This window comes from Dermacentor variabilis, unplaced genomic scaffold, assembly GCF_050947875.1.
Source record: "Dermacentor variabilis isolate Ectoservices unplaced genomic scaffold, ASM5094787v1 scaffold_18, whole genome shotgun sequence".
NCBI lineage: Eukaryota > Metazoa > Arthropoda > Arachnida > Ixodida > Ixodidae > Dermacentor > Dermacentor variabilis.
In genome coordinates, this window is record NW_027460346.1 from 6174092 (window position 1) to 6201730 (window position 27639).

The window sequence follows — 27639 nt, forward strand, 5'->3', positions numbered from 1 at the left end:
GCCCGCCATCTGTTTCGTGTCTAATAAATCTAATTTACATGCCTTTTTACATGCACTTCACGCATATAAATATATGTACGTTCAATGTGATCGGCAGGAAGTGACAAGAACCGATTGACAATTAAAAACATTCATGCGTCAAAGGATTATTTTATTTTCTAAGAAAATTGACAACGAACCTTGTGAAGTCTTTTATTTGCTTGAGCAACCTTTTTCATGATAATCTTGCTTTTGTTATTGGCGGGTCGCGTTCACGTGCTCTGTAAAATGTCGTTTTATATGGTCCATTTCCATTTTTTTTGCTTTCTTTTTTTGTCAAGTGAACGCGCATGATCACATAAAACTTGTTTTGTCATGTCAAGGATTACAAATCTTCACATCCATATGCAGGCACTCACAGTTGTTTCTCCAGCCTGACTGGGGTGTTCCAGAATAAATCACCGGAAGCAGAATTCACTTAAGTGTGATAAATTAACTTTTAATTCTGTACGCGTTCAATAACGGTGAATATACCAGGATTGTTTTGAACGACCTCCCTCATATCTCTGTGAATAAAGAGGCTTGTGTGTGTGTGTGGGGGGGGGGGGGGGGGGGGGTACAGAATCACGTACATTTGAATGCTACAGGCATTTTTCTTCATCATATTGCCCATACTTATGTTTCTGTAGTCGCTTGAGGGTTAATTGTGTCGGAGGCTTGCTCGAACACAGTTGCCTCTACAGCAAGACATAACGTTCGCAAGCTTTTGCAAGTACTGCACTACACTGCCACGGTTTGTGGTGCACATATGATCTTGTATGTCACTGTTTTACTTTGGTTTGATGTCATGCACACCGGGTCGTGCTTTGTCAAACTTTCTGCTTCTCTGAGGATGATTTCAATTAAGATTTTGAAGGTAGTATAGCCACTCGAAATAGCATGTTGTGGGTATTGTAGCTTTTCATGCAGCAATTCAGGTGCTATACTCTTCACGGACAACACTTTCCATAACTCAAAAGATTCCATGGGCTAGCTGCTGAATTCACGTAAAACGATTCACATATCCCTGCTGCATGGCGTAATCTTGAATAAATTTAAGCTTTCAGAGTACAGAAGGCAAGATCATGGCCGAGAGCTTGCTGATCACAGTGAGTAGTGCATATCTCAAAGGCAAGCGCAACAACATTTCAAGTACAGTTCGTTTGCCACCTGCATGAAGTGCATCCCTGCAAGCTTCCGTCGAAGTGCCTGCCAACACTCGAGCTGCTTCTGTTGGTGAACTTCGCTTTTGCATCACATTTATTGGCTTCGAGATGTGTTCGTGAAGACCGGGAATAACTAAGTCGTGGAATCGTGTGCTGTGAACAAGCGTTCATGTTTCCAGCGATGGAATCAATATATATATATATATATATATATATATATATATATATATATATATATATATATATATATATATTTGTTCTCAAGAATCAAATATAGATCGTCCGTCCTCAACATGACGTTCACACATGTCGGACTTATCTGTGGGGCATTCTTTCTTTCGGTGCAGCATGTGTTTCCATAAAAAAAAAAAAAAACGCTCTGCCATTGTCGCGGTGCGAAAAAAAAAAATAGTGACCGCCAGCATCACGTTACATCTGGCCGCTGGAGCAGTCGTGGGCAAAGCAGAACTGCATAGCGAACTTCCTATTATGAGACGCCGAAACGATTCAGCGCGAAATGTTTCACCGGAAGAAACCGCCGCACATCATGACGCCAACGACATGACCACAGTAGCGACAGACGAACGAGCACCACCGAAATGAAAGCAGAAGCTAAACCAGAAGTGGTACAAGGGACGAAAGGGGCGATCGCAGCGCTACTAGTTCGCGTGACCGCCACTTCGGCCACCTCCCGAGCGGAGCTGTGAAACCATAGTGTGGCACTGAAGTAGTCTAAGAACCAGTTGTTTTTCAGTTGGCGAGTGTACGTTTATTCAGCCATGTTATTTCCTCGCCAGACGAGTTTTCGTCAAACCCTAGACTTCAGTCTAAGAACCATTATCTAGTAACGGTGTCTAAGAACGTTGATTCAGGGTTCGTGTCATTTATATATTTACTCGCTGTTAATATTTATATATGCTGTAAAATAAGTGATATATAATCACGTTTAATTGTTATTATTCTATCTTTTAGCCCGTCTTGTTTTACTATTATATGACATATTTATTCATTTTACTCCAGAACTAGCATGAAACAAAATTTGTTCACAACTTCTTTCGCAACTGTCGTGCCACCTGTCACTCCTTTCGCGTACTAACACCGATAAGTATGGATGGACTGCTGACCGGTTGGTGCTACTGGTATGTAGGTCACTTTTTTTGTCGCATTGATGCGCAATTATTGAATTGTGTTCGACTTTGATGAAAGCTGGGACGCCACCATTCGGTGCGTGAGGAAGGCCGGCGGGAATAGTTAGCGAGCGAAGCGAGGTTCTAACCTCGCCACCGCGGCCGATGCGGCTGGTACACGTCGCCAACGGAAGTGACATATGTTTACCACAACACAGCTGCTTTCTAAGCCTAAGACTTATTCGATCAGGCGCTGAAAATGTAAAAATAAATATCGATCGCGTTGTGGTGAGGCAGTGACACTGCACGTACGAATATGTACAGGTAACGGGCGCGTATAAAGTGCCACCGACGTTGCGCCACTTGGAAACATGGCGTGTGCACGGTCGCGCTAGGCACTGGGAGTTGTGAGCCGTGTTTGAGATCCTCCGTCGGAGTTTCCTTCATTTAAGAAAGAAAGGGGATGTTTCAATAGCGCGAAAGACTTGTCGGACGCACTGTGGTGACCCGTGTTCGTGCTTGTGTGCGAGCTCACAAGCGCGAGCACGGTCTTTGCAGTCACAGCGATTCGACGCAACCGGTTGGCAGACGCGTGTCGTCCTGGGGTCATGTTGGGGCCGATGCTATCGTTGTACCACCGTTGCTTGTTTCCTCATTTTCGGAGTCGAGTGAATCGCGGACGTGGCGACACGTTCGCCGAGCGTCGTGTTTGTGTGTGACGCATTTTCTATTTTATCCTTTTTTCCTTCTTTTCGCCTTCTCTCCACCCTTTCGTGGCCTTCCGAAGAAACCCTAACCACAGAACGATGAGCCGACGTATGTTAAAGCACAGATACCCAACAGGTAGGCACTTCACACGACTCTTATATTCAACTGCGCGTTGTTTAGAGACGCTTTCATCTTTTTTAATTTGCGTTGGGTGGCATATTTAAGGCCGCGACCGAAACCCAATACTGCTGTTTTTGCACACTGTCGGCGGCAGATGCATAGCGACCTGCTGAAGTTTAGAGCCAGATAACTCGTCAGCGCACACGTGTGTCAAACACTGAGGGCATGTGGTGAAGGTCTCAATTATGCTCCGGTGCTTACTGCAAGTGCAATATTCATCCGATTGATAGCTGATTGATTAATGATTTGTCAACGTGACAGCCCTCCCATAAAAGCAGTGAAAATGACAACTGCTGCCTCACTTTACAGTGTCAGAAACCAGGTGTTTTACAATGTGACTGCGCTGCATTATTCCTTGCTTGAGGAACCCGTCGCTGTGCGACTTAATTGTAGGACGATGAGTAAAACGAGAACAAGGTAAAAGCAGGAGCCAACGTATCGACAAGGGGACTTGTCTTTTTCATTTCATTTCATTTCATTTTATTTCCTTAAAGGCCCCATTGAAGGGGTATTACATAAGGGGTGGGTACATACATACATAAAAAAATTAAGGCCATATTTTTATTACAGGGTAAGATAATTTGTTACGGTGTTTAAAAATGTGCTAGAACAGGAAAGGCGACATGTGCTCTCCTCGGCACAATATGCTTTCCTTAATTGTAGGAATTTGATGAAGGGAACCAGGAGTAAGGGTTCCATCATTGTGTCTAGTATGGAAGTATCTGATTCATCTATTTACAAGGTGTCAGATTGCCAGCTTGTTGAAAATGTGGCACTATTTAATGAGTGGAGAAGCCAAGTTAGCAGAACTTTGGTGCAAGTTAGTTGGTTCATGATCTTGAAGCAAACGTTGACCAGTGCGAAGAAAGAGAGACGAGGGACACGAAGAAACACAAACATGTCTGCATTTCTTCGTGTTTCTTGTCTTTTGTCTTTTTTTTTTTTTGCGCTGGTCAACATTTGCTTCAATAGGCTAAGTTGCATAGCTTGAACTATTTGGGTTCACTTACGAATGAACTGCATTAGACAGTTTTCATGCCAGCATGATGCTGATATGGTAGAAAGTAAAGTGTCATGTAATACCTTCATACTCTGTCTGCCCTTCAGAGTTCATGCTTTTCTTTCCCCCATTTTTTTTTTAATTAGAGAAGTAGCATTAGAGAATTAGAGAAGTCTTGCCACTTGCACACTTTCCAAGACAAATAAAACTTAGAATATGCGAGCCTTTTAGTCTCCTTTGCACAAGCTTGTGGAAAGGAGCCAATGTCTTGCAGATTTCAGTTGTCTTCAGTTTTAGTGCTCTTTGAATGTGTGTGATAGGATATAAGGCAGCTAGGCAGTGTGGCACAACTTTTCATCCCAAAATCCAGAACCTTGTTTACTTTTTTAGGCTTGATCAATGATGGCAGTATTCACATTGTCATAGCTTTACATTGCAATGTCAATTAAAGTTGGCTCTGCTGGCCATATTGTACATTTTTATTTGCCAGAATCTCTTGCATTCAGTGGGATTGTTTGCTATCTTATCTCAGCCACAAAGTTTTGATTTTGTATGTTAAATAATGTTTCATTTTAAAATTAAACACTTCCGAGGTGGTTTATGCGCGCGAGTGGGATTCCCTCTCATGTATCATAGCAGTTTGTAGTTGCAAGCAAAAGATAGCTCACCGTTTCTAGTTGATTCCCAAAAAATCAGCTTACTCAGCAAAACAAGCTAGAAAAGATAAAAAAAGCATGTTAAAATCTCTACCATGCCATTGTGTACTTACAACTGCCTGTGAATTGCATAAAACTATGTGAGGGATTACAGTACTGATATTGTGGTCATTGGCATTGTCTGTTGAGTGCAGGGAGCACATCTATAATTTTGACCATTGCTTCACACTAGGCAGTGCCTGGTGACCTCTTGTGCCTGCCTGTTGTGTGCATTCGGGTCATAGTTTGTTTTTATTGTAAAACAAAAAGCTTGTGTGCTATTGCTTCGGTAAGCGTGACCTAAGTTTCATCAGGAGGCAGCTGTCACATGGGCATCTGTGTCACCTACCAAAGCACTGTCCACACTCACTAGATTAGAAGTTAAGATATGTAGCACCACTGAATTTATGAATACGTTCGTATCAATTGCACCTTATAACAGGCCACCTGACAACATGCATTCTTATTTAACCTATCTGATTAAACTTACATTTGCCACTTACATTTGCTGTCATTGTCATGGCACTTTTATGGGTAAAACAGAATTGTACAGTGTTGTGAAATGGTTGCTTTCTCTGGTACTGTCCCACAGTGCAGCATTCCATACAGTGCCTCATTACATCAATCAATTTAGTGATACTTCTATGCTTTTTTCCTAACATGCACAGTTGAACACACCTGGGGTATATTGTTAGATATGGCAAGGTGTGAATTCAGCCTGAACTGTGTTTTTTGGCATTCTTTTTGTGATAACACTGAAGAGGCTGTTGTAATGACAAAAGCCTAGGATTTATGCATTATTTTTTTTACTTGAATTTGCATAATGGCAGCTGCTGCATTGTTTTGACAGGTGAGAGCCTGTCGGTGCATTTGACAGCTGTCAAAATGGCTCCTGCCAGGAAGTGCTTAAATGAAGAAATTTTGTCCAGTGGGAACTCTTGGTTCTATAGATCTAGCTGGTTATTAAATTTTGGCACTAGTACTTTCAAAATGATTAGTCCACAGCAAGGTTTGTACTGTATGGTATGTTGATTGCTCAGCTTAATGCTAACCTTTCCCATGGCAATTTATCCTGGCAACAAGCTTGAGGCTCTTTTAATATGATAGTGTTGAGAGTCCCATGTCGCAGAAAATACGGTGTTGGCTTTGGTGGAATTGTCTGTGAGTGAAAATTTCCGTATATATTTAGGTTTATGTATATGCCACACCTTGCTATATGACATGCAGTATATGCAGGTTATATTGCTACACCATTCTATCACTAAAGTTGATCATACCCTGTCTTACATCCTTGAAATAGTTTTTGCTTGGAATTTTGAGAATGACAGCCCTCAAACAAATGTCATGAAACAAAACACCGACAGCGCATGCTTTTATGTTAAATCTTCTCAGACATAAATATTAAAAGTGCAAAACAATAACTGAAACCTGGAAATGATGCAACTTTATTGCCACAGCTTGGCGCTAGCTCCGGGATCGGCCCACACAAGAGGCCGCTTTTCTACTCGAAAGCTTGCCTTCGTGCTTAGTGTTCGGCACCAGCATTTCCCGGTAAACATTACGGTTACATAAGTGACAGTTACTAGGAAGCGTGAGGATCAGTCAGGGATCTTTGAATGCTATTGCATTTCACTCTTAAAGGCAAAGCTTAAGCATTCTCCAAGTTTTTTTATTGTCAAGTCACTGTGGATTTTTGAATAGGCTGAATGAAAATAATAGTGTTTTAGCATAGTGTTACCCCCTTACTGTTACCGCTGATCACCTGACAGCTTAATGCATGCTAATCAAGCCATGTCAGATGCATGTATAAAACAGGGACTTAGTGGCACACTCAAAGCTGGCATGTGGCCAGGATGGTAATGGTAAAGTGCTACTACTATGCTAAGACAGTGTGTTTTGAAATTTCAGTGGTCTAGCAGTAGCTTCACATTGTTGGGCAGCAGACTGTTCACATAAATGCAGATTTAAGTCTGTCTTCAAGTTTATTAGATTAATTACATTTGAACTTGCTTCTATTCTTTATTGGCTGCGCCAAAAATTTGCTTTGTTTCAAATGTTCAATGCTTTGAGGGTTTTTTCTGCACTGTGAAATTCATGTTATTTGGAGCAGTTGTTTCCTCACTAATGTACATAATAAAATGACAACTGCCTGTTAGGTCCACATCCAATCATACATTGTAGGCCCATTGCATAAATCTGCGTGCTTAACATTAGGAATGTTTTGTTAGGTAAGTGAAGGTAATGATGTGTTACATTTTAATATGTTACTGCTCGGTTGGTAAATTTAGCTTGGCTGTATATTAATTTGGCATTACCTTCCTTGGTGTGGTTTGTAACATTTACAGATTCATTTTTCTGCTGTGCTAACACGGGTATGTCACGGCACTGGCCCCCTGCCAGCAGATGTCGAGAGTGAAGTTCCTTTGGCGTAGTTGGCCCTAATTCGCAGGACAATGGTTTGTAAGACAGACCGCATTTAAGGTTCATGCATTGAAAACTACTTGTATGGTTACAAAATGTGCACTTGATGAAGCTCAGTTTGACTTCTGCAACTGTGGAGAGGGCTGAACAAAAAAAAAAAATGTAGGTGAAGAAAATACACATACAAACAAGGGCAGGCAAAGACTTCGAACTGTAATACAGAAAACCACCCAGGTGGGATAAATATGCACAACTATTGATACGACATTGCTTCACCACAGATTACAGTGACATGAGGCAAATTAAATGTGCTAGTGCACCAAGAAACAGCAGAAAAGGCTTCAGCCACCCATAAAAGCCAGCAGCTGATTTTGCATGTTATGCCTTTGAGAGTGTTGCAAAGTGAGAAGTAACATTCTCTTTCTTGTTGTGCCAAGCCTAGAATGGTTTTTGCCACTCCTATCTGAAGACATGCTTTGCAGTTGTTTGTAGTCCAGAGAGTTTTAGGTTGGGATATGCAAGAGGCTTATGTACTGCTTGTGCACGCAATTCGCTTGGGTCTCAGCAAAGCCCAAGCAGACTTTGGGTGCTTGGGTGCGCTAGTCGCTTGTGTCCCCTTATTTAAAGCTCTCTACTGACTTGTGTGTGGGCTCTTCCGACTATGCTGATCAAGTGCATTTAAAATAGGTACAGCATGTAGTCCTTAAAACTAATGTTCAACATTAGTAAAACTTCCCTTCATGAAGGGGGTTGCAATGCTCTGATGTCTTTCCTGTCTCTTCCCCAACACACATCCACAGGAAAAGCAACAGAGGCAGCCCAGCCAGCGGCTTCACTACCTCAGCCAGCTGCTGACATGTGAGTTAAATATTTTTTTTTATTTGCTTTTGTTGGTGTGCTTTCATAGCTTGCTTATGCCATGGGTCACCTGTTGTGGTGAAGAGTAGGCTTCTGAGGCCTTGATGTGAAAAAAAAAAGAAATGACAATGTACATTTAGCACAGTTGAAAATAAAACATAAAAATGTATATTATACCTGTGTGCTCTCTTGTCAACACAGTTGTAGTTCTCTTAGTGTTGAAAGTAAGTAGCGTGTGTAATCACTAGTGACTAATAGTTGAAGTTGCTGAATATTGAGTTATGTTTTCATTGTAGAGGTACTATGTCAAGAGGCTTGCACTTCAGGAGCACTGCCCTGTCAGAGCTAATTTCTGAACTGTAACATTAGTGTGCAGTAATTGTTCCTGATCTTCTTTTAAATCGATAGAAAAATGCTAATTGATTTAGGTGTGTAACTGAGTATGAGTATTACTGCACAAATTATGGTTGAGAAATATTGAAGCCTCCTTTGATGTTTGAAAGTTTTCTACACAAGATGTACATTGTTTAAAGAAACTGCATGTATCACTGACATTTATATAATACACTGGAGAAAGCGGAAAAAATTGATCTGAGGTACTTAGTTTGCTTGATCTGATGGCCAAGTGGAGGACTGATGTACAGTCCATTGCATATGTGTTATCACATACTTATCACTGTGACATTGCCTCTTTTGTTACTTTCGACAAACACCATGTGGGAATGTTTGTAAACGAACCTACTGTGGATAGCTTACTCGAGTATACTTGAGGGCCAGCAAAGAAAACACCGGTCCAGAATCTTTTCCTTTCACCTACACTCATATAGTTAAAACATGTAGTGACTCATGTCTTTTTGATACCACACAGAAGGGCTTTTTTGTCATAGAAATGGTAGCGTTCACATTCTTACTTCAAGATATAAAGCTTTCATAAAGCTGTTCTTCCTTCTTTGTGCAAATTAAGTTGGTAAGTTCAGAATAAAGCTAATACTGCCTAAGACAGTTGCCTTGGGTTATCCTGCTCATAACGGCATGGAAGACTTGCGTGTGGTTATGCGAAAAGATTGTGCATTATGAAAGGGCAAATGACCACAATGCCGCCAAATTGCTACACTGAATAAAGCATGTGCTTTTTGAGTTCTCAAGTGCTCTGCAAGTATTTGTGGGTAAGAAGTGAAGTTGTACTGATTTCGAGTACTTTTGTGGGCCCACTTGCCATTATGCTGGCTTGTCTTGAAGTTTGGTTCCATACATTTCGTCTGTTGTTCACATTGGTTGAAAGCAGCATGTTCATGGACAATCCTGTCTGCTGCGTACTTAGTGTGATTGTGGAGGCTATTTTGTGCAAAAATATTTCAAGAGCCAACAGATGGGAATTAAACTGCATTCTTGATATGAAACGGGGCTCTTCAGTGTGCCCTGTGTGCCCAATGCCCTGTGTAATGTGTGTTTATTTTATGTGCTGATTGACGTGCCACTCGTGAATATCTCCTGCAGAATGCCCCAATGGGATGGGACTGCCAGCTTTCAGCCAGCACAGTATCCCACAGCAGTGCTGGACCCACAGCATCAGCAGCAGCCGCAAAGCAACTCACAGGTATTCAGCATTGATGAGTCATTGTTGTAAGGGAGCAACTTTTTCATGGTTTCTAAGGTGGCATTGCCACATTTGTTGAGACTGCAGAGGGGGAAGAAAAAAATTACAAGTTGTTAAGGTGGAGGTCACCATGGTACTTGGACACATGAAATATGAAACAGTTACCAGGACAGTTTGCTGAGTTTTGAAGAAGCTATAAAATATTGAAAGGCAGCCAAGATACCTTGGAATGTGTTGGTGCTGCACCTGTAGATATTGTATAATACCGTATGCAGGGTGATAATTTTTAAGTTTTATGCAATTTTTAAAAATTGCCTTTTGAAAATACCATAATTCTAATCCTTGAGCTGGACTGTTCGGAGAGGCAGACATTACGTAATTTGCACGAAAATCGAAACATATATTCAACTTCAACAATAATTGACTTCCTAATTAATTATTTTATGGTGCATATTGCAATTTATGAATTGTGGGTGGTGAGATTGTCAGGCGTATCCACTTGGAATTAATTTCCAGAATGACACCGGTTTGGATATATACGCCATCAAACTCACCGTAAAAGTTCATTGGTGGTCCACTTACCTTTTTAACAAAACGCTCCTTTATGCATTGAAGCACAAAAGTAACTGGAACGGCCATGTATTTCGTCTCGCACTTTGGAAAGTAATATCTCGAAACTAGCGTAATCCTTGAAATTCATTTCATGTAGATGCGTCTTGCAAACTCACAGGCTACAATTCATTAATTGCGATATGTGCCGTAACATAATCAGTTGAGAAGTTTACTCAATTTTTTTTAATTAGTTGAATGTGTGTTTCGATTTTGCATGCTAGTAATGTCCGCCTCTTTGAATAATCCAGCTCAGTGACAAGAAATACGCTATCTGCCACAAATGATTTTTAAAAATTCCATAAAACTTAAACATGATCACCCTGTATACTCATATAAGGGCCGCACCCCCACTTTGCAGGGCAAAATTTTGGGGAAAAATTCAAAACGTCCCGCCGGAAGGCGAAGTTAGTTTCATTGCCGCTACAGAGCAAGAGTAAAAAGTTAGTCGGGTTGCCGCTAGATGACATTAGCTGCTTTTCCATCGACGCCGCTCAGGCTGGCACCGCCGTGGCATTATTTCTTTATGTGGTCCATCGTCTCGGCTGCGTTAGCAGTGTTTCCAGTCGTATCATTAGCATTTTGCCTCAGTAGAAGGGAGCCCTGTCTGGGCCAGCGCTGGTCAGGGATGATGGGCTGGCGTCTGAGGTTGTTTACTGCAGCGTTATGTCATTTGCACCTCTCTTACCCTCTGCCGCAGTTGCAGAAACATTAAGAACCTTTAGCACGCCGTCATTGGCCTAATTCGTGTAAGGGCAGCACCCAGCCAAGATTCTAGAAAAAAAAGTGCAGCCCTTCACACTATATATGGTACCAGATCGAGTTCTTTGGATTCATTTCACTGATGTGCTCACTTGGTCATTTAGTTATGGTGATTTCTCCTTGCACGCATATTCTGCACGGTTTTCTACATAAAGTGTACCGTGTAACCCCATTAAAAGTGTCAGCAGCAGTTGTCCTCTCCCTTTCTTGTGTTGTCCCATTAGTACTGAATTTTTTCTTGAGTAGCAACCAGATGCTTTATTTTCAAGAGCTATGGTAGCTTGTGGGAGTTCAATTCCTTGTCCTGGTGGCTGCATATCGAGGAGGGAAGAATGTAGAATTTTTATAGGTGGCTGGTAATGTTAGTGTATCACAGGAAAAATTGCCGTCGACTTGGCTGTAGTGGGTATGCTCCAGAGGGACCACTTTTGGTGTTCTCGGAGAGCAAGCTCTGCAGTTAAATAAGGATTTGTCCTTATCTGAAGGTGCAGGCTTCAAAACAACCCTTTGCATCGGTGTTTTGTGTGCCCCCCGTCGGCGTCCTTGGCATGCATGTTAAATTTTGATGATAAAATTTGGGCTAAACCTGGCACCACCGCTTTTTTGTGTGCTTCCATGCAGTGGGATACTATTGTAGGTTCTCTCTGTATTGCATGCACAGTGCTCGCAGTACCTACTTATTATTTACCATTATTCAAAGCTGGAGTGCACTCATACTACTTATATTTGTGTGCCTTGATAGAGCTTCTAGTTATTTGTTTTTTTTTCTACATAAGAGAACATATGGCTTAAAACGCGACGGTTTTATGTTCCAAAACCACGATCTGATTAAATTGGGGACTTAATTTTGACCACCTGGGGTTCTTTAATGTCCACCTAAATTAAGTACACAGGTATTCTTGCATTTGGCCCATTGATATGCAGCCATCACAGCCAGGATTGAACCCATGACCTAAAGCTTAGTAGGGGAATGCCATAGCCACTAAGTTACCGCGATGGGTGCTATCAGATTCATTTTTTATAGGAAAACCACCTAAGGTTTTCCCATGATTGTTTCTAATTAGAACAAGGTTTGTGTTCTGAATGTAAAATGTATGGTTTGGTTTTCCCTGTGGTTGGCTGCTGTAAAAGGTATGAAACCAAAATCAAGCATTTTTTTGCTTTTTAGTCCCGTGCTTTCCATCAGCTTGCATTTATTGTGAAATAAGTATTATTGCTATTATTTCGTGTTATAACAGAATGCAATTTGCAACAGCATTGATTCAAAGGGCTGGTTTCTAACTTCTGGATACCCGAAGGAAGATAGTGCATTGGAAGTTTTCTGTTTGCTTTACAACGTATAACTTGGATCCTGGGCTGTAGTATTTCCAACCTCCTGGTTGAGCTTCAACACGAGCAAACCATAGATATATGCTGCTTTACCCTATACATCAAGAGTTGATGTTTTTAAATGTAAGTTCTTGTTGTGAACTATAGTTGACTGGAACACGCTCAGTCTTCATATACTCATTGTCTGCAATTCCATTGACACATTTCAAGAAAGACTGGAAATATCTTTGGTGCAAGTTGATGTTAGTGTACCCATCCTGTTACAGCTTGAAAAGGTTAACAATATGGTAAAAAGTCAGGCATTACTGTTGTGTATAGAATTGCTACAAGTTGTGAGATGGAAGAATGGCCTTTACAATGCCCTTTATGTCACCACGTCTAAAGCTTCAGGCATCTCGGGTACAGTGCCTGACATTGTGTTCTCACAGGTGAATGGAAGACGTGATTCACAGTCCAGGTTGAGTAATGTTTGACCTCTCCTCCTACAACCTACAATTGTCTCTGTGAGGATACCATCATTTCTGAAAAAAAAAAGGGGTTATTGTCCAAACAGCAGGTCACCAGTGACATGATGAAGGCAAGTGCGGTAGACCAGGGCATAAGTGGAAACAATTTTGACATGAGCAATAATGAGGCGAGAACAATGCCTAAATTCTTGTGATAATTATATGGAGATGTAGCCAGTAGATAAAACTAAAACTCTTATGTCAAAAAGTTATTTTCCCCATGGTTTCTTTTTTTTTTGCAGTTAATTAGTCCATGAAAATAATCTCGGTTTGTCTCATTGGATTTATAACCATGTTTTACTGTTTGCCAAGTTGACTACAAACACTCCATATTTCAAGGGTGACCTCAATATATACTTACCTATGTGGTGAGAGTAACACTAAAACTTGATTGCTTAATTTATCATTCAATTTAATGGACAGGAGTGCCCACTGCAGTCACGTCTACAGCGCCAGCCTTGTATTTTAGGCAGCATTGCCGTGTATACCAGATCAGTTGGAGATGGGGGCGAAGTGCGGAAGCACCCGTGTACTTAGATTTAGGTGCACGTTAAAGAACCCCAGGTGGTCCCAATTATTCCAGAGTCCCCCACTATGGTGTGCCTCATAATTAGATCATGGATTTGGCACGTAAAATCCCATAATCTAATTTTTTTTTTCATATCATTTGGAGCTCGTAATTGAATACTGGATGTACCCAGGGCAGAATAGCATGACATGAAATAACCAAGATGTGTTAAGCTTTCTATTGATGCATTGACTGCGTTTTCATTGGGTGGTGTTTATTTCTTAACTACACAGCAAAGCTGATTGCTTACTTCTCATTGTAGAACTGCAGAGTGCTAACCTGTAGTGTTTCTGAGTTTGCTTGTCTAGTTTTTGCTTTGACTGCTCTCTGTGAGAAAAACAAAAGCTTCTATGCAGTCGGTGAATGATACTTGTTTGAACTGTAGTTGTGTAGCCCTGCAGAAAGGGTAATCTCGAGATGTGTCTACGTCCAGAAGTGCAGTGCTTCCATATTGCTCGTTTCCTTAGCTTTGCACTTGAGCTAGTTTCTGTGAGGTGGCTTACTGATGAAGATATGTCCCAGCTAATTAAGCAGTTGCTTGGATGAACCTCAACCATGGGACAGAGAAAGAGAAGAAGGGAAGAGGCTGAATGACTGTATCTGTTGTGCATTGAAGAAACGGGGGCATGGTCTGAATACAAAGAGGCTTGGCACTGTAAAATTGCCCATCGGGGTGGGAGTGGCAGTTATGAGATTGTAGCATGTCATTGTTTTTGCTCCCAGGAGGGCTGGTCTTCGGCGGCAATGACAGCAGCCAACGGCAGCACTGCTGGTTCTGCAGTCCACTATGGGCAGGGAGAGAACTACTGGAACTGGAACACCCACCAGGTGGATATTAATGCTCTTTTCCTTTAGTTCATTGCATGTGGGCTTACATGCAGTATCGTGCGCAGCTTCCAGGTGTACCCATTTTGGAGGAAGGGATGTTAATGTTTTTAATGTGAGAGCATTACTTGGCTCATTGTGTGATCTTGCCGTCATCAGAAAGCCGGGGCAGAAAAACAGCACACAAATTATGTCATCTTCGTCTAATTAAACTAAAAAATAAGTTTCCACAGTGAGGATACGATGCCCTGGCCAAACGTCACTGCTACTGCTCCGGACCCGAGCACGCTAACCACTGCGCCACCATTGCAGCAGGCGACTTTGATGAATATCTTCGACGCTGTGCACGTGGTTGGGCTCTGCCTGGCGGGCAATTCACTAGATTGCTCCCATGATAGGAATGACGCCACTGTCGGCGCTATGGAGCCCTCATCATCCGAAGCTGCGTCTACATCATCAAGGGAGACAGCAAAGTGTGGCCTGAGGCACCAGTTCACTGCTGACAAAGTACAATACCATCGCAATGCAGCAAAACGTGCGAAGCAAGCTGCTGCAGCAAAACAATGTTCACCACCCAAGCCCCCTACAATGCAAAGGGCAGAGCGAGCACGGCGAGCTGCAGCGGTTGCAGTGAGGAAACTTAGCGACAAGTAACGCTCTCGCATTTACACATCATAAGAATTGCTTAGGTGCCCCCATAGTTTTCCTACATTTCATTTTTAAGAGAAAATTCTGAGGTAGGGGTTGTGCACTTATTTTATAGAGAAAACAGTTCTGGTAATTAGCAAGACCGAATTTGGTCTCATCATCACTGTCTAGTGATGCCACTTGGAACCAGTGTTATTACTGGAGACCATATTCTAAGGAAATGATTGCTTTCTTTTTCTCCTCCTTCTTGCTGTGCGTCAATGTCATGCCCTTTTTATGTGAGCACATATATGAGAGGTTACTGCAAAATGTGTGTTGTAGAAATTACCGTATCTACTCTCGTAATAATCACACTTTTGTGTCAAAAAAATTGCCACAAATTCAGGGGTGCGATCATTATACGGGTTAAATTTCCCATGAAAAGAAAAAAAAATTTTTTTTATCCCGCATTTGCTGTGGAATGACAACAGGTCAAGAAACAGATGGCTGCCGCTGTAACAGTGTGGGACACCAAAACAAAAATGGCAGCCGGCAGAGCAAGCTGAACGCGCAGAACGTGATATTTTTCTTTTTGTGAGTACATTACACGCATTGAAACAGTTTCTTCCATATCAGCAATAAATAATATTGTTAATATCGGCAGACTTGGTGTTAAGTCTGCGGCAATAATGTAGCCATGTCCACTTTGAGGTTACAGAAACAGAGATGGGCGTGCTTAGCTGCCAGTGACATAGAAACACATGGCGGGTATGCTGTGGAAACTGCGGTATTTGTCGTCACTACTATTCTAATACGGCACACTTCTGCTTAGGGTGGGCGTATATCTTAGCTGTGTTACAAGCATTGGCGTATGAATAGGGTAAACTTCTAACGTGTCAGTGTAAACGTGGCCACTATCGGTGCCACTCGCGATTTGTTGCGTGCCCACGAGTGCAGACAAGAAGAATCAAAAGGCTCCTTTTTTGTTGTTGTTGTTGACCACAACCATTATAAAGCCAAGGCAAGTTTTGTTGTAGCTTTTTTTTTTCATGGAAGTGTGGAAAGTGATGAAAGGAATAAAATGGGGCATCTGCTTAGGAATGTTTGGTGCGTGCAGACTGCTTGGTATGTCTTGAAGAGTCGTTCGCGTAGCATTCAACAGCATTCGACAGATGGCAAGTGCGATCATAATTAGCTAGACTTGGCACACATATCGCTGTGGCAAGTTCGGGCTGCAATCATTACATGGGAAAGAAAAAAAATTGAATTTTGACTACAAAATTCAGGGGTGTGATCATTACGCGAGTGCGATCATTATGCAAGTAAATATGGTAGTGCAGAAAAATGCCTGTTTCTAGTGCCTTTTTCTTCTTCCAGAGAACATCTTTTTTAGTGCGCAGTTTTTTTTTACTAAGCTTGACTGGATAGTGGACTGCAGTGACATTACAATTGATGGGCTGGCATGGGCACAGTTGTAGTCACTGCTTTCATTGTTTCCTGCCATGAGGTTAAGGTGGCTTTCCTATTAGTAGTTCCATAGATGATTTTCATCATGGTTCTTCCAACAAATAGCTGCAGCCTGGTTTATGATTTTGCTCATTTTAGCTACGTACTGAGTTTTCAAGTGCTGCTTTTCACCTGTGTGCTGCACATATTCAGATTAGGGATTCAAGAACAGCTGTGATAGGCAATCCACTATTTCTGGTCACTTTTAACAGTGATGGCCACTTAGAGAAAAATTGTTTGACTCTGGTAGACAGCCTAGTTGGCGGCATTTTTAATGCAAAAGATAGTGTAACCCCACGCTTACAGATCGCACTACATGTACTGTGTGCAGCAGTTGTGGATTGGGAGGTACAATCATATTGTACAGATGGCATTATTAATCCAGTGGGTTGCAGTTGTGAGGACTGCAATGGGACTGGGACAGGGGCTCTATATATGATAGGTGGCAAAGCAATGAATGCCAAATGAGAACTGTGCGCATGAGAGCAGATTGAAAAAGTGTGATGTCCACATGTGATGGTGCTTGGATATACCATGTCAACAAGACTTTGCGCTGAGGCTGATGCATGTTGTCTGTGATGAGAGAATTTGAAGTTTGAAGAATCAGGCAGAAGCATAACATCATGTGCGCTTTGCTGTTACCACTGCCACCATTGTAGTTGGTGTGGCATGTCTGTGCGCTCTGTGCAACTGCTGTAGAAATGATAGCTAGCAAATTTTGGAGAAAACAATGAAATCGCGAAGTTTGAATATGTACACTGTTAAGAACAAGAGGCACCAGCATCTAATAGGCTATGGACATATTTTGTTCAGATTTGCATGACGGCTGTTGTAGATTTTTCTCACCAAGGGCCTGTCATCATAGGCACCTTGTGCTAGTGAAGTTGTCAAGGTTTCATGATTCAGAGGATGTCATTAAATCCTGCTTCCTTTTTGATTGTAGGAATCTGCGGCAGTGGCAGGTGGCGATGGGATGATGTCAGCCCCAATGCAGTCCTGGAGTAGTGGTAGCTGGAGTACTTCACATCAGGAGATGACTTCGGTGGGTCCGCAGTCATGGACGGGAGGGGGTGGGGCACAGCCACCTGACCCAACTGGAGTGGGTGGCGGGACAAACTTGCACGAGGCTGCGGTGGCGCCAATGACGAGTGACGGGACATACCACCAGCCATCGCTCTATCCCGGGGCTCCTCAGTTTGTGCCTCCTCAAGAGGGGCAACAGTATGGCAGCGGAGCTGTTGTGACAGAGGGAACTGGTCCCCAAGAAGGCTGGGTGGCACCTTCATGGGGTGGTGACACTAACCAGTGGCAGGCTGGCCTTGAGCAGCAGCAGCAGTACGGGTCGACCCCGGTGCAGTGGGTAAGTGCCATAGGTTATGGTTGCTGTGTCTCTGTGCAGAGCTGCAGATCTGTCTTGGGGACTGTCAACTGGTAGAGAGAATGTTGAAGCAGCGGACCAGTATTTTGGTGCATGTCAGGGACTGGGGCCACTTGTGTCAGTGCATTGCTTATCGGCATGCACAGAGTGCTGCTTACTTGTGAGGGCTGAGTTAGGCGGACTGCTTGGATATGGTTGACAGGCTGTGCGACAGATAAAGCAATTGCTGAACACCTCCTGAGAACAGGTACAGCTGTGGCTGCAAGGTCACATTTCTCGATGTCACGGTAGTGAAATACTATCAACGTCATGTCACACACACACACACACACACACTTTCTTTTACTTTACTACTTTTAAAACAAAACTACTGTTTAAGCGGGTACGGTTTAAAGAGGTTTTACTGTATCTGAAATTTTGAATTAATGAGTTGTGAATTAACTAGCTTTTACTGTAATGGCATAGCTCTAAATGTTATTACTTAAGAATACCGACCCTGTGTGCTTTGTATCTGTGGCCAATGAACTGCAAATGGAGACAATGATGCGCAACTGTCATTATGGGTGCTCATTATTAAAGGAAGCTTCTTCTGCACGCCTCGTTTTTTCTGATTTTTGTTTTATAAATCGAGCACATGTTACATTCAGGTACACCTTTATTTTCTTATCTTAAAACCGTAAAAATTGGTTGTGCAAGCGCTTTCTCTCTCTCTCTCTTTCACACACACACACACACGCACACGCACACACCCAAATAAGGTACATGGGTCAAATAGCAAAATTTTGGCATATAAGGTTCAGACACTTCTAGAAAGCAAGAGCATTGCTATTATTTTTTTCTTGCCTTAATGGGAGAACACTGTGCAAGATGTTGCAGTTTTCTACCAGAAAATGCATTTGCCGAATTTAGAAGTTATGGGTTTCTTGACTATCCGAGAAAATTTATGCAAAATTGTGCAGTAAAATCTCGTTAATTTGGAATTCAGATGCCGACAAACTTATCGACACAGCATGACTTCGAAAAGTGGGGCCTCTTCACAAAAGCTAGGGGTGGAGCTATAGAGGGGTGACTGATTTGCAGTTGCCTATTGCAACAGCCATGCTGCCACAGCTGTGCATGCTGTTTCGCCACATTATTGCCTGTGGGGGGGTACCGTAAACTAGGTACCGACCAACATACCTGGCGCAGCCAACGGATACCTTGTGACACATGGTGCTATTGTTGTTTCATTCCCGCGGTTTGTACCGGAGTATATTTATTTTGGAATAGATGCTTTGCAGCAAAAGGGCCCTGGTTACTATGATATCCCAGAGCATAGACAATGCTCCATTTGGATGGTGCATATCCCTTGACTACTTTTTGTACTCTATTTGTTTATTTTATTTTTTTTCAAAATATTTTGAGCACTTACTCTCTACTGTGCACATATGGCTTAACTGCATATATAACAATATATAACAACAGGAAGTGTTACTAAGAGCCAGTGTCTTGATGGGCTCAATCCTGTTGGTTGGTCCCATTTCATGACTGCTGGTTTAAAGCATTCGGCTGCTCCTGAAAAATTTGGAGGAAAAAAAAGTCTCGTTTCTATGTGCCTTCTCATTTACAGCAGTATCCAGAAGGAATGCCAGCTGAAGGTTGGCCATCTGCTGATGCTCAGTGGCAGGGCTATGACTCTCAAGTGGGCACGGCTCATGCTGGCCAGTATGAGGGCTCCTCCTTGGCAGCGTACAACCCATCGGACGATTCGCTGCATTGTCAAGAGCAGCAGCAAGAAGAACAGCAGCAGCTCCATAGCCAGGACCCACCTAGCACAGCTGGACAGACTGCAGTCAGTGATGTGTCTTCCCCTGCATACCTTTCTGGTCATGCTGCAGATAGTCAAGATGGCTCTCAAGGTGGGTGGGCTCTGTCAATGTTGTCGAACCCTTCTGTCACTAAAGGTGGATTTCGCCTGTCAATTTGAAGCACCTTTGTTTTTTAATCCATAGAAAAGAATTACTTTATTTATACGAATCTAACGCATGCCTTTATTTTGAGAAAATATCTTCGAAAATTGCCTGCGCATTACAGTCAGATACTAAACCAAAACTGTGTTTTTGGCATTGGGAACAGCCTACTGTTAGAGCCATCAGGCGCAGCCTCATCGCCATCACAAAATGGCGACAGAGCATGTTTTCGTAATGGCAGCTGTGGGCCAAGCTGGGGGTTCATTTTGGGCTTGGCTACAAGCTGGAGTGCTATTCTCAGTCAGTCACTTATGCGAGATTTTTCACGACTCGGCACTGGATGTGTTGGTGTATACGGTGGCCAGCATTTCTGGTGCTGTGCCAATCACGCTATCTGTGCACAGTGCCAGGAATGCTCTCGGCCGCATACTTCAACAAGTCCGATGCAGAGTTGCGTAAAATACTGTGAAAGTGATACAGTAAAAGCTCGTTAATTTGAATTCCGTGGGGATGCCACAAAAATTCGAATTATACAAAATTTGAACTAATGAAAGTCAGAGAAGAAAATCGCTCGATTAAGTCGCGCATATAGTCCGACATGGTGTGAGCACGAGCGCACACACACTACGTCACGTTGGCATGAACAACAACGTTTGTACTTTGAAGCACTGGCGTAGCCAACATAACCAGATGCAGCCAACGTGGTACAACGTGCCCGACGTCAAGATGGCATTTGCTCCATCCGCGCGTTCGTCACCCCGACTGGTGTGGAGAAAAAAGAATGTCGCAGTTAGCCTGAAAAGCGAAGCATCGATTGCGATAGCAAATTAGTAGATAGCTATACGAAGTACGGATAGTAGGTTTATCGTCCATATAAACTTGTAAACATTCGCTTACTAACTAAATTGACTAGTACGGTGTCTCGCATCTCGCTTGATGACCGCGGAAACTCGCTGAAAAATGCTGGAGGGAGGAATTGTGGCAGTAGGAGTGAACGAATTGGCCTTCATACAGCGCCCGCCTCAACGCTAATGAAACATAGAAAGCACATTGCATACAAAGCTACCGGCACTACGTGCACTCTGCAAACATCGCAGATCGCTTTGAAGATGAGGCCTATGCAGGTGCGCACTTTGGCCACGTAGCAGATTGCTTTCAAGATACGACACCCACATAGCCCTCCGCCTCACCCCCGTGCCTCGTGCGCGACAGGAGAGGGCGTGCATCCGCCCTGCCTTCCTCACTCGTGCACGTGAGATTGAGCCGTGTTCGCCGGCTCACCCTCGCACACTTTTGCTCACACATACAGCATACAGTGCATGGCGACGATTTTATTGCCCTCGAGCTTTGTACGGAACCTCACAGGAGAGAAGTGACCTGCAACAGACGCATTTGCCATGCCTGGTCAGGCGCAAATGCGTCTATCTCCAGTCAGGCCTAAACAAAGAGCCGCAGATGGAAAAGGCAAAGCTGCGCTGCCGGCGTGGCGACACCAGCGTTGCCAATGTGATCCCGCGCACTAGCACTCTCCCCTTCCACGATGGCGTGTAGTTCTAATTATCGGTGACGGTGCGGATTTCAGTGTGAATTAGCGGGATGTGTTACATATTGCTTTAAATACATTGCTGGATGGACCGCGGTGGCTACTTTGAATTACAGTGAAACCTCGTTAAACCGTAGTTGGCCGGACCGTGGAAAAATTACTAAACCGTAGTACTGTTTAACAGAAATAGCACGAGATCGCCCACTTACCTGTCAAAAACGGAACACGAAACTCGGAGAGAGTTCGATGAAAGGGTAAAAAAAACGTGCAGTACAGTCGCCGACCGTTTATTCGGACCTCACGGGGACTGCGAAAATGTCCGAATAAACAGGTGTCCGAAAAAGCAGATGAAGAAAAAAAAAATGAAATCCTTTATTTCCACGCACTTATTCGGGCTCGGCAGTAGGCTTGGAAGAAATCGTGAATGCGCCGTTGCACGCTGTTCCGTTTACGCGCAATCAGATAAGCCTGAATCTCGGAGAGGGTCGTACGGTCACTATTGGCGGCTGAAAGTACAGTCACTGCTTGTACACGCTCCGCATGCGACGGCAGCGCAGCACATGGTGCGTCATCTTCCGACTCAGTCATCGTCCGGCGGTGCAGCAGAAACCTGACGAATGATCTTGCCGTCGTCGAGTTCTGCGCATGTCAATACAGCAGTGTCAGCACCTATGAAACTGTCAAGTGAGACGGTGTCCGGAATCGCAATGCCACCACTGCGCAGGTCTCGGCAGAACATTTTCCGCGTCATTAGGGAGCACATCGGAAGGCGACAAATCCTCCCGGCACCAGCTTGCCGGCATTCCCCAGCGCAGTCTGCGCGGGCACTGTCGGCGCCATTAGACCCTTGACGCGATGTTTACGTATGCCGCGTTGGATCACCGAAACCTCGACGCAGCACACAAAGCAAACACCACCGTGCCGACACCAGTCGCACAAACGAAAAACGCGGCCTGCTCGCAGCGTCAATGCCTCTTCCGCGAAGAAACAAATCAGCTGCTGGATTGTCTTGACATGGCTTACTAAGCTGAAACCGGAACTGCTGCAGAGCCGCTCAATCTAACCAGGCAGAAACGATGATGATGAGCGGGGATTTCCAGTAGCGCCACTTCGTGGGGCAGCAAGGAAGCTCCGTTCAAAACAAAAATGGCGTTCAGCAAGTCGAACCATGCACCGGTCAGAGTCGGTGCATGGTGCTCTCGACCGAGTTGGCTAAAGGAGTGTCCGAAAAATCAGACGAGAGGTTGCAAGGTGTCCGAACTTTCGGCAGTTGTTATACATTATGGTCTATGGGGAGAATGGCGGTGCCGCGAAGCTGACCGAATAATCGGGCATGTCCGAATTTTTGGAGTCCGGAAAATCGGTCGGCGACTGTATTTATTCACTTCGCGCGACAAAAGTGTTGTTTTCGTTTTATGCTGTGGTGGCCTAGCAGCGATGAGAGCGGCTTCAAACTTACTGAAGCTGCGTGCCAGCTTTTCAGCCAGCCCCCTCTTCTCTGCAAACAATCGCATGGCAGATTCCTCGTTCGCGTTACGTATTCTCCGTGCATGTGCGCGGTAGCGCTGCAGAAGTCGCGGGGCGCCTTTTTCATTGCCGGGTGCTGTTCTCGTCGTGACGATTGCATTCACAAGGCTGACGTAACGCGCAGCTTCTGCCACTGTCGGGCCCGAATCGCCCAACTCACTTTCTGTGTCGTCCTCATCACTGTCTCTAGTCCACACTTTGGCAACAACAGAGGCAACGATGGTGAAAAGTCGAACCTCGTAGCTGACATCTCTTTGAGGTCGCAGCAGGGCTGCCTAGCAACTTCTTCGCATTCCAAATGCCATACACTGTAGTCAACAGCAGATCCCGTCGTGTGCCAGTGCAGACTTCTTCGTGTCACGTTCGACAGCACGATGTCTAATTTTTCTTCTATGCTGAGCACCCGGCATCTTTTTTATCTGAGCTTTGGCATGACGTGAGTCCTCGCTTGCACGACGCCACAACGCTTTCTGGCATGGCGCCAAAATGATGTTGACGTTGATGTGACTTCACGTGCAAACGCACAGCTCGCTTGGAGGCCGTTGTTCCGATCTCTGAGGATTGTTCTGCCGGGCCGCCCGATGGAGCCGACGCACCGCCGTGTTTGCATGACTAAAAGTGGAAACACTACGTGTTAACCAACACGTATGCAATAAGCTGGTGCAGTTTATGCGGATACAAAATGCATTATGTTCAATGGCCGCTGAATTGGGGATTTTACTTTACTACTTTTAAAACGAAACTACTGTTTAAGTGGGTACGGTTTAAAGAGGTTTTACTGTATCTGAAATTTCGAATTAATGAGTTGTGAATTAACTAGCTTTTACTGTAACGGCATAGCTCTAAATGTTATTGCTTAAGAATACCGACCCTGTGTGCTTTGTATCTGTGGCCAATGAACTGCAAATGGGGACAATGATGCGCAACTGTCATTATGGGTGCTCATTATTAAAGGAAGCTTCTTCTGCACGCCTCGTTTTTTCTGATTTTTGTTTTATAAATCGGGCACATGTTACATTCAGGTACACCTTTATTTTCTTATCTTAAAACCATAAAAATTGGGTGTGCAGTAGGATCATGTAAATGTGGTAGTTTCACAATGGTTGATTCAGAGCAGCTTCGGGCTTCTACAGGGATCATTCTCAATCTGCTGTCATTGCACAGCAAAGATGGACAAATTAACTGTCAAGGCAGGTTCTGCCTCATTTCGGCCCCTAAACTAATTTGATGACTCTTTACTCAACCTTTACTCTCGTGAGGTTGACATGCTTTTGGAAGATTTCAACCTTTAGCTGTAGCCATCGTTACCTCGACCTGATCTCAGCCTTATTACTAAGGTTGAGGTCAGGTCCTCAATGTTTTATGTGTTTGAGTCCTTGACATTGAATGCATCAATTAATTGTTTGTGTTTCACACATGTTGATATGCAGGAATGTCTGAGCTTCAAGAATAGGGGTAGGGGTTATGAGTATACCAAGTGCCTTCTGCTGCTTATGATGTTGTTTTCCAGAGTAAAGAGCATCCACTTTGATCATACTAGGCACTCTTGCTGTTTTTTTGTTTTTACTACTGTTTAATTGATGGTGCGCAGACTTAAGCCTATTTTCTGCAGAAAACTTGACTTCACACCTTATGTTCCACCTCACTTTACCTCAAACTCGGGTATGAGGTTGAGGTCAGACTCGTTAACCTCACTCGCAGTATTTCTACCTCTCGAGGTTACCCCACCTTTGGCGTACAGGTTGGGGTATTGAACCGAACCCGAACCCAGACCGCAGTTTTGGGCAGAACCGAACCCAAATCAATACTTTGCAACGTGCCGAACCAAAAGAAATAGTAACGGTTACCGGTCTGGCATGAAACGGTTCAAGCATGTAAGGTGACGATGGCTGTTCAATATTTGCATGATTGTTCAAATAACTACTACTTCTATCGGTGCACCCTACTAGCAGATTGTTACGACTCACGAGCTGCGTTGTGTGTGAGAAGAGGGATAGGCGATGGGTATGTGCTGGTAACTACAACCACCTCGGCAGAGACGCTTGCACTTCTGACGTTGGCCATGTCAGTTGTGTATCACACCAAAAGTTGATTAGGGCTCTGCGGAATCAACGTTTCTGTTGACGCTTCCTATTCGTCTTTTAGGCAAACTTGTTACCAAAGCTAGATAATCACGGAAAGATGTATGGTTTATCGCAAACCAGCATATTGTTCAGCGCAAACCACTCTTCATCATTCAGAAGCATCAATATCCTCATCTTCTAAAGAAGCAGCAAACTGAGTGAAATATGAAATGCTGGCTTCTTTCCTTGCTGCAGACTAGAAGTTTGAAGCTGTAATTTAGGTAGTACTGTATTTACTCAAATGTAACGCGATGTCAACTTTCCAGTCAAGCAAAGTAAACAAAATAAAACCACGAGTGAAACATGAAATAAGCAGAAGTATAAATGGTACCTTTATTCAAGGAATTGCCATTGAGAAACGAGTTCTTTTCACTTGCCATCATCTGAGGAGGAGGCAGATATTTTCTTGGTTGGCATTCTCTGGCGATCACTTTCGCGAAATTTTGCATGATTCAGCGCCAAACGCCGTCCTCGGCAAGTGTTTCTGGTGTTGTGCCAAGCTCGATATCTTTGCACATTGCCAAGAGCTCTGTTGGCCATATATTTCGAGCGGTTTGTCGCTGGGATGAGCTGTGTCGTAAAAGTGAAACTATCTTTGAAAGTTATCACCCGAAAATCGTCATTTCCATGCCATGGAGCTTGCTTCAGATTAAGTACTTCTTAAAATACTGCTCAACCATTTCATTTGGGGGCAGTACCAGGCCCCTATGTTTTTTTTTTTTGTTTCGACACCCTGGTACAGATTCAACCAAAAGGTCTAAAATGCATTGCACTTTTTGCTTACTGCATGTGAAAATTTGTCGCATGTATTATGCGAAGCATACTTTCTTTTTCCCGATATATTTATAAATTTGCAAAATCCTAGCATGTGCGAGTGCTTGTTCACCTTGAGGTATTGGGTTGCTGCTCCAAAACAGGTCGAATTCAATAGAAGTTAATTGTACTTTCTTTATCATTCTGCTTTGGAACTCGTTGCTGCTTACTGAATTAGAACTATGACTTGCATCACTGCATCACAACTTCGCCTCAGTACAGAAATATTACGCAGTGAAGTATACACATAGCGTGCAGTGAAGCATACCAAAATTGGGATGAGGTAATTGTCACAGGGCACGGTATGTACTCCTCCATTATACACGCATGCACCCGCCGTCTCCTATCACAGTACAAGCACATAGATATAAGCCTAATAAGTGTACTGGCAGGCCTTCAGAGCTATTTCGGACGTGCGTCTAGCGATCTGAACACTTGGGAGTAGTAAAAGGCATGCATTCGTTTTTTCTGACAGCCCAGTTTTGACATTTTCACGGCCCCTAGGGAGTCCGAAAAATCAGATGTTGACTGTAGTTAATACTGAGATCTTTGCTTGCATTATTGCACTTGCAGCTCGCCTTAGCCTCACTCCTTGAACAAGGAAAGGCAAATGCAGGAATTTGCAACATGCTATATGGTTACAAAGCTGTGCACAAAGCAGCAGCTTTTTTAGAAAACGTGCTCTACTTCAGAGGTAACTGTGGCATGCTACTCTTAGCCTGTTTATTGTTGTGTATTTTCATACTGCTACATGAAGTTTTGCATTCATAGTTTCGTACTGCAATGATCCTCGTAGTGTAAATTTCTGCGCCTAAGGTGTCGCCTTTGTGTGGTTTCTTTTAGAGTTACTGTATATGCTATCGTAGGTAGCAGAGTTGTGTGTAGGTCCGCCATCTTGCCTGAGAAGCAACCAAGTCTATGCGGCGAAGCCGCACTCCGTTTTTGCAGGCGACATGCCTAGCGTATCGTCGATCGACCGTGGGCGCTTTTGCATCGCTTGTGCACCGCTTTTCTGCCAAATCGCAAACAAAGCGCATCGAAACAGCTGACTTGATTAGATTGTGAAGAAAAAGGCGCTGCCCTTTTTTAGCGCGCGGCGTAAGATGCAGCACGTATATTAGTTTTTTTTGGAGTTGCATTCACCTGTGCACTTTCTCCGCCCTAATAACGTATGGGCACTCGCATATCTAGAATAGATTGTGTATTCTATATATGCCGATCAGATGCAGCATTCGTGAACCGCGACGGTAACGATTAGATCGCACCGAATAAACTTAGGGAATATTGTGATGTTATTTTATATATTCCGGAAACCTACAAAATTTTCGTGTGAAAAAGCTACTTCACAAGGTAGTATAAGGTTCGAAATAAGATAGCGTTTTAAAAACTGGACAAACTTTAGTAATTAAGGTAAACAATCAGATACTTTAATAACTTTCCTTCGCTTCAATACTGCTTGGCACTCAGGTTTTGTTTCAACAGAGATAAATACGCTATTAAGAGCAGTGCAGTGCTCTTTTAGCATGTAAACAGTAACAAAAAGCACCGAGCTGCAACTACCTCTTTTTTTTGGCAATAAAATCACAATGCGAATTTCAGAGAAAAAAACACACTAGTATATGCGCGTGCAAATATTTTGATATAGTGAGCTTTATCAAGTGGTGCTCTTTTACAAAGGGAACTGTACTAAATATAATGAGGCTCATACTTGCTTATGTGCCATAGCTCTCAACATGTAGCCAGTCTAAAATATTACTGGTGAATCAATGACCAACCATTGCTATTTGGACTCTGGTACCCCATT

General features: G+C 43.4%; 1 protein-coding gene across 7 annotated transcripts in view; it reads left to right on the forward strand.

The window, feature by feature from the left end:
* The first annotated feature begins 2229 nt into the window (after positions 1–2229).
* Positions 2230–27639, forward strand: part of LOC142568320 (uncharacterized) — a 258619-nt gene continuing 233209 nt past the window's right edge. For 5 of the 7 annotated variants that reach the window (XM_075678322.1, XM_075678326.1, XM_075678323.1 and 2 more), the window contains exons 1-7: positions 2230–2323; positions 3099–3154; positions 8116–8173; positions 9671–9770; positions 14268–14372; positions 17446–17862; positions 19490–19778. In XM_075678322.1, the coding sequence (XP_075534437.1) occupies positions 3118–3154; positions 8116–8173; positions 9671–9770; positions 14268–14372; positions 17446–17862; positions 19490–19778 (1006 nt within the window). In that variant the 5' untranslated portion in view covers positions 2230–2323; positions 3099–3117. Of the gene's footprint in view, positions 2324–3098; positions 3155–7239; positions 7351–8115; positions 8174–9670; positions 9771–14267; positions 14373–17445; positions 17863–19489; positions 19779–27639 lie in introns of all 7 variants that reach the window. The other 2 variants (XM_075678327.1, XM_075678324.1) reach the window with 2 other exon arrangements.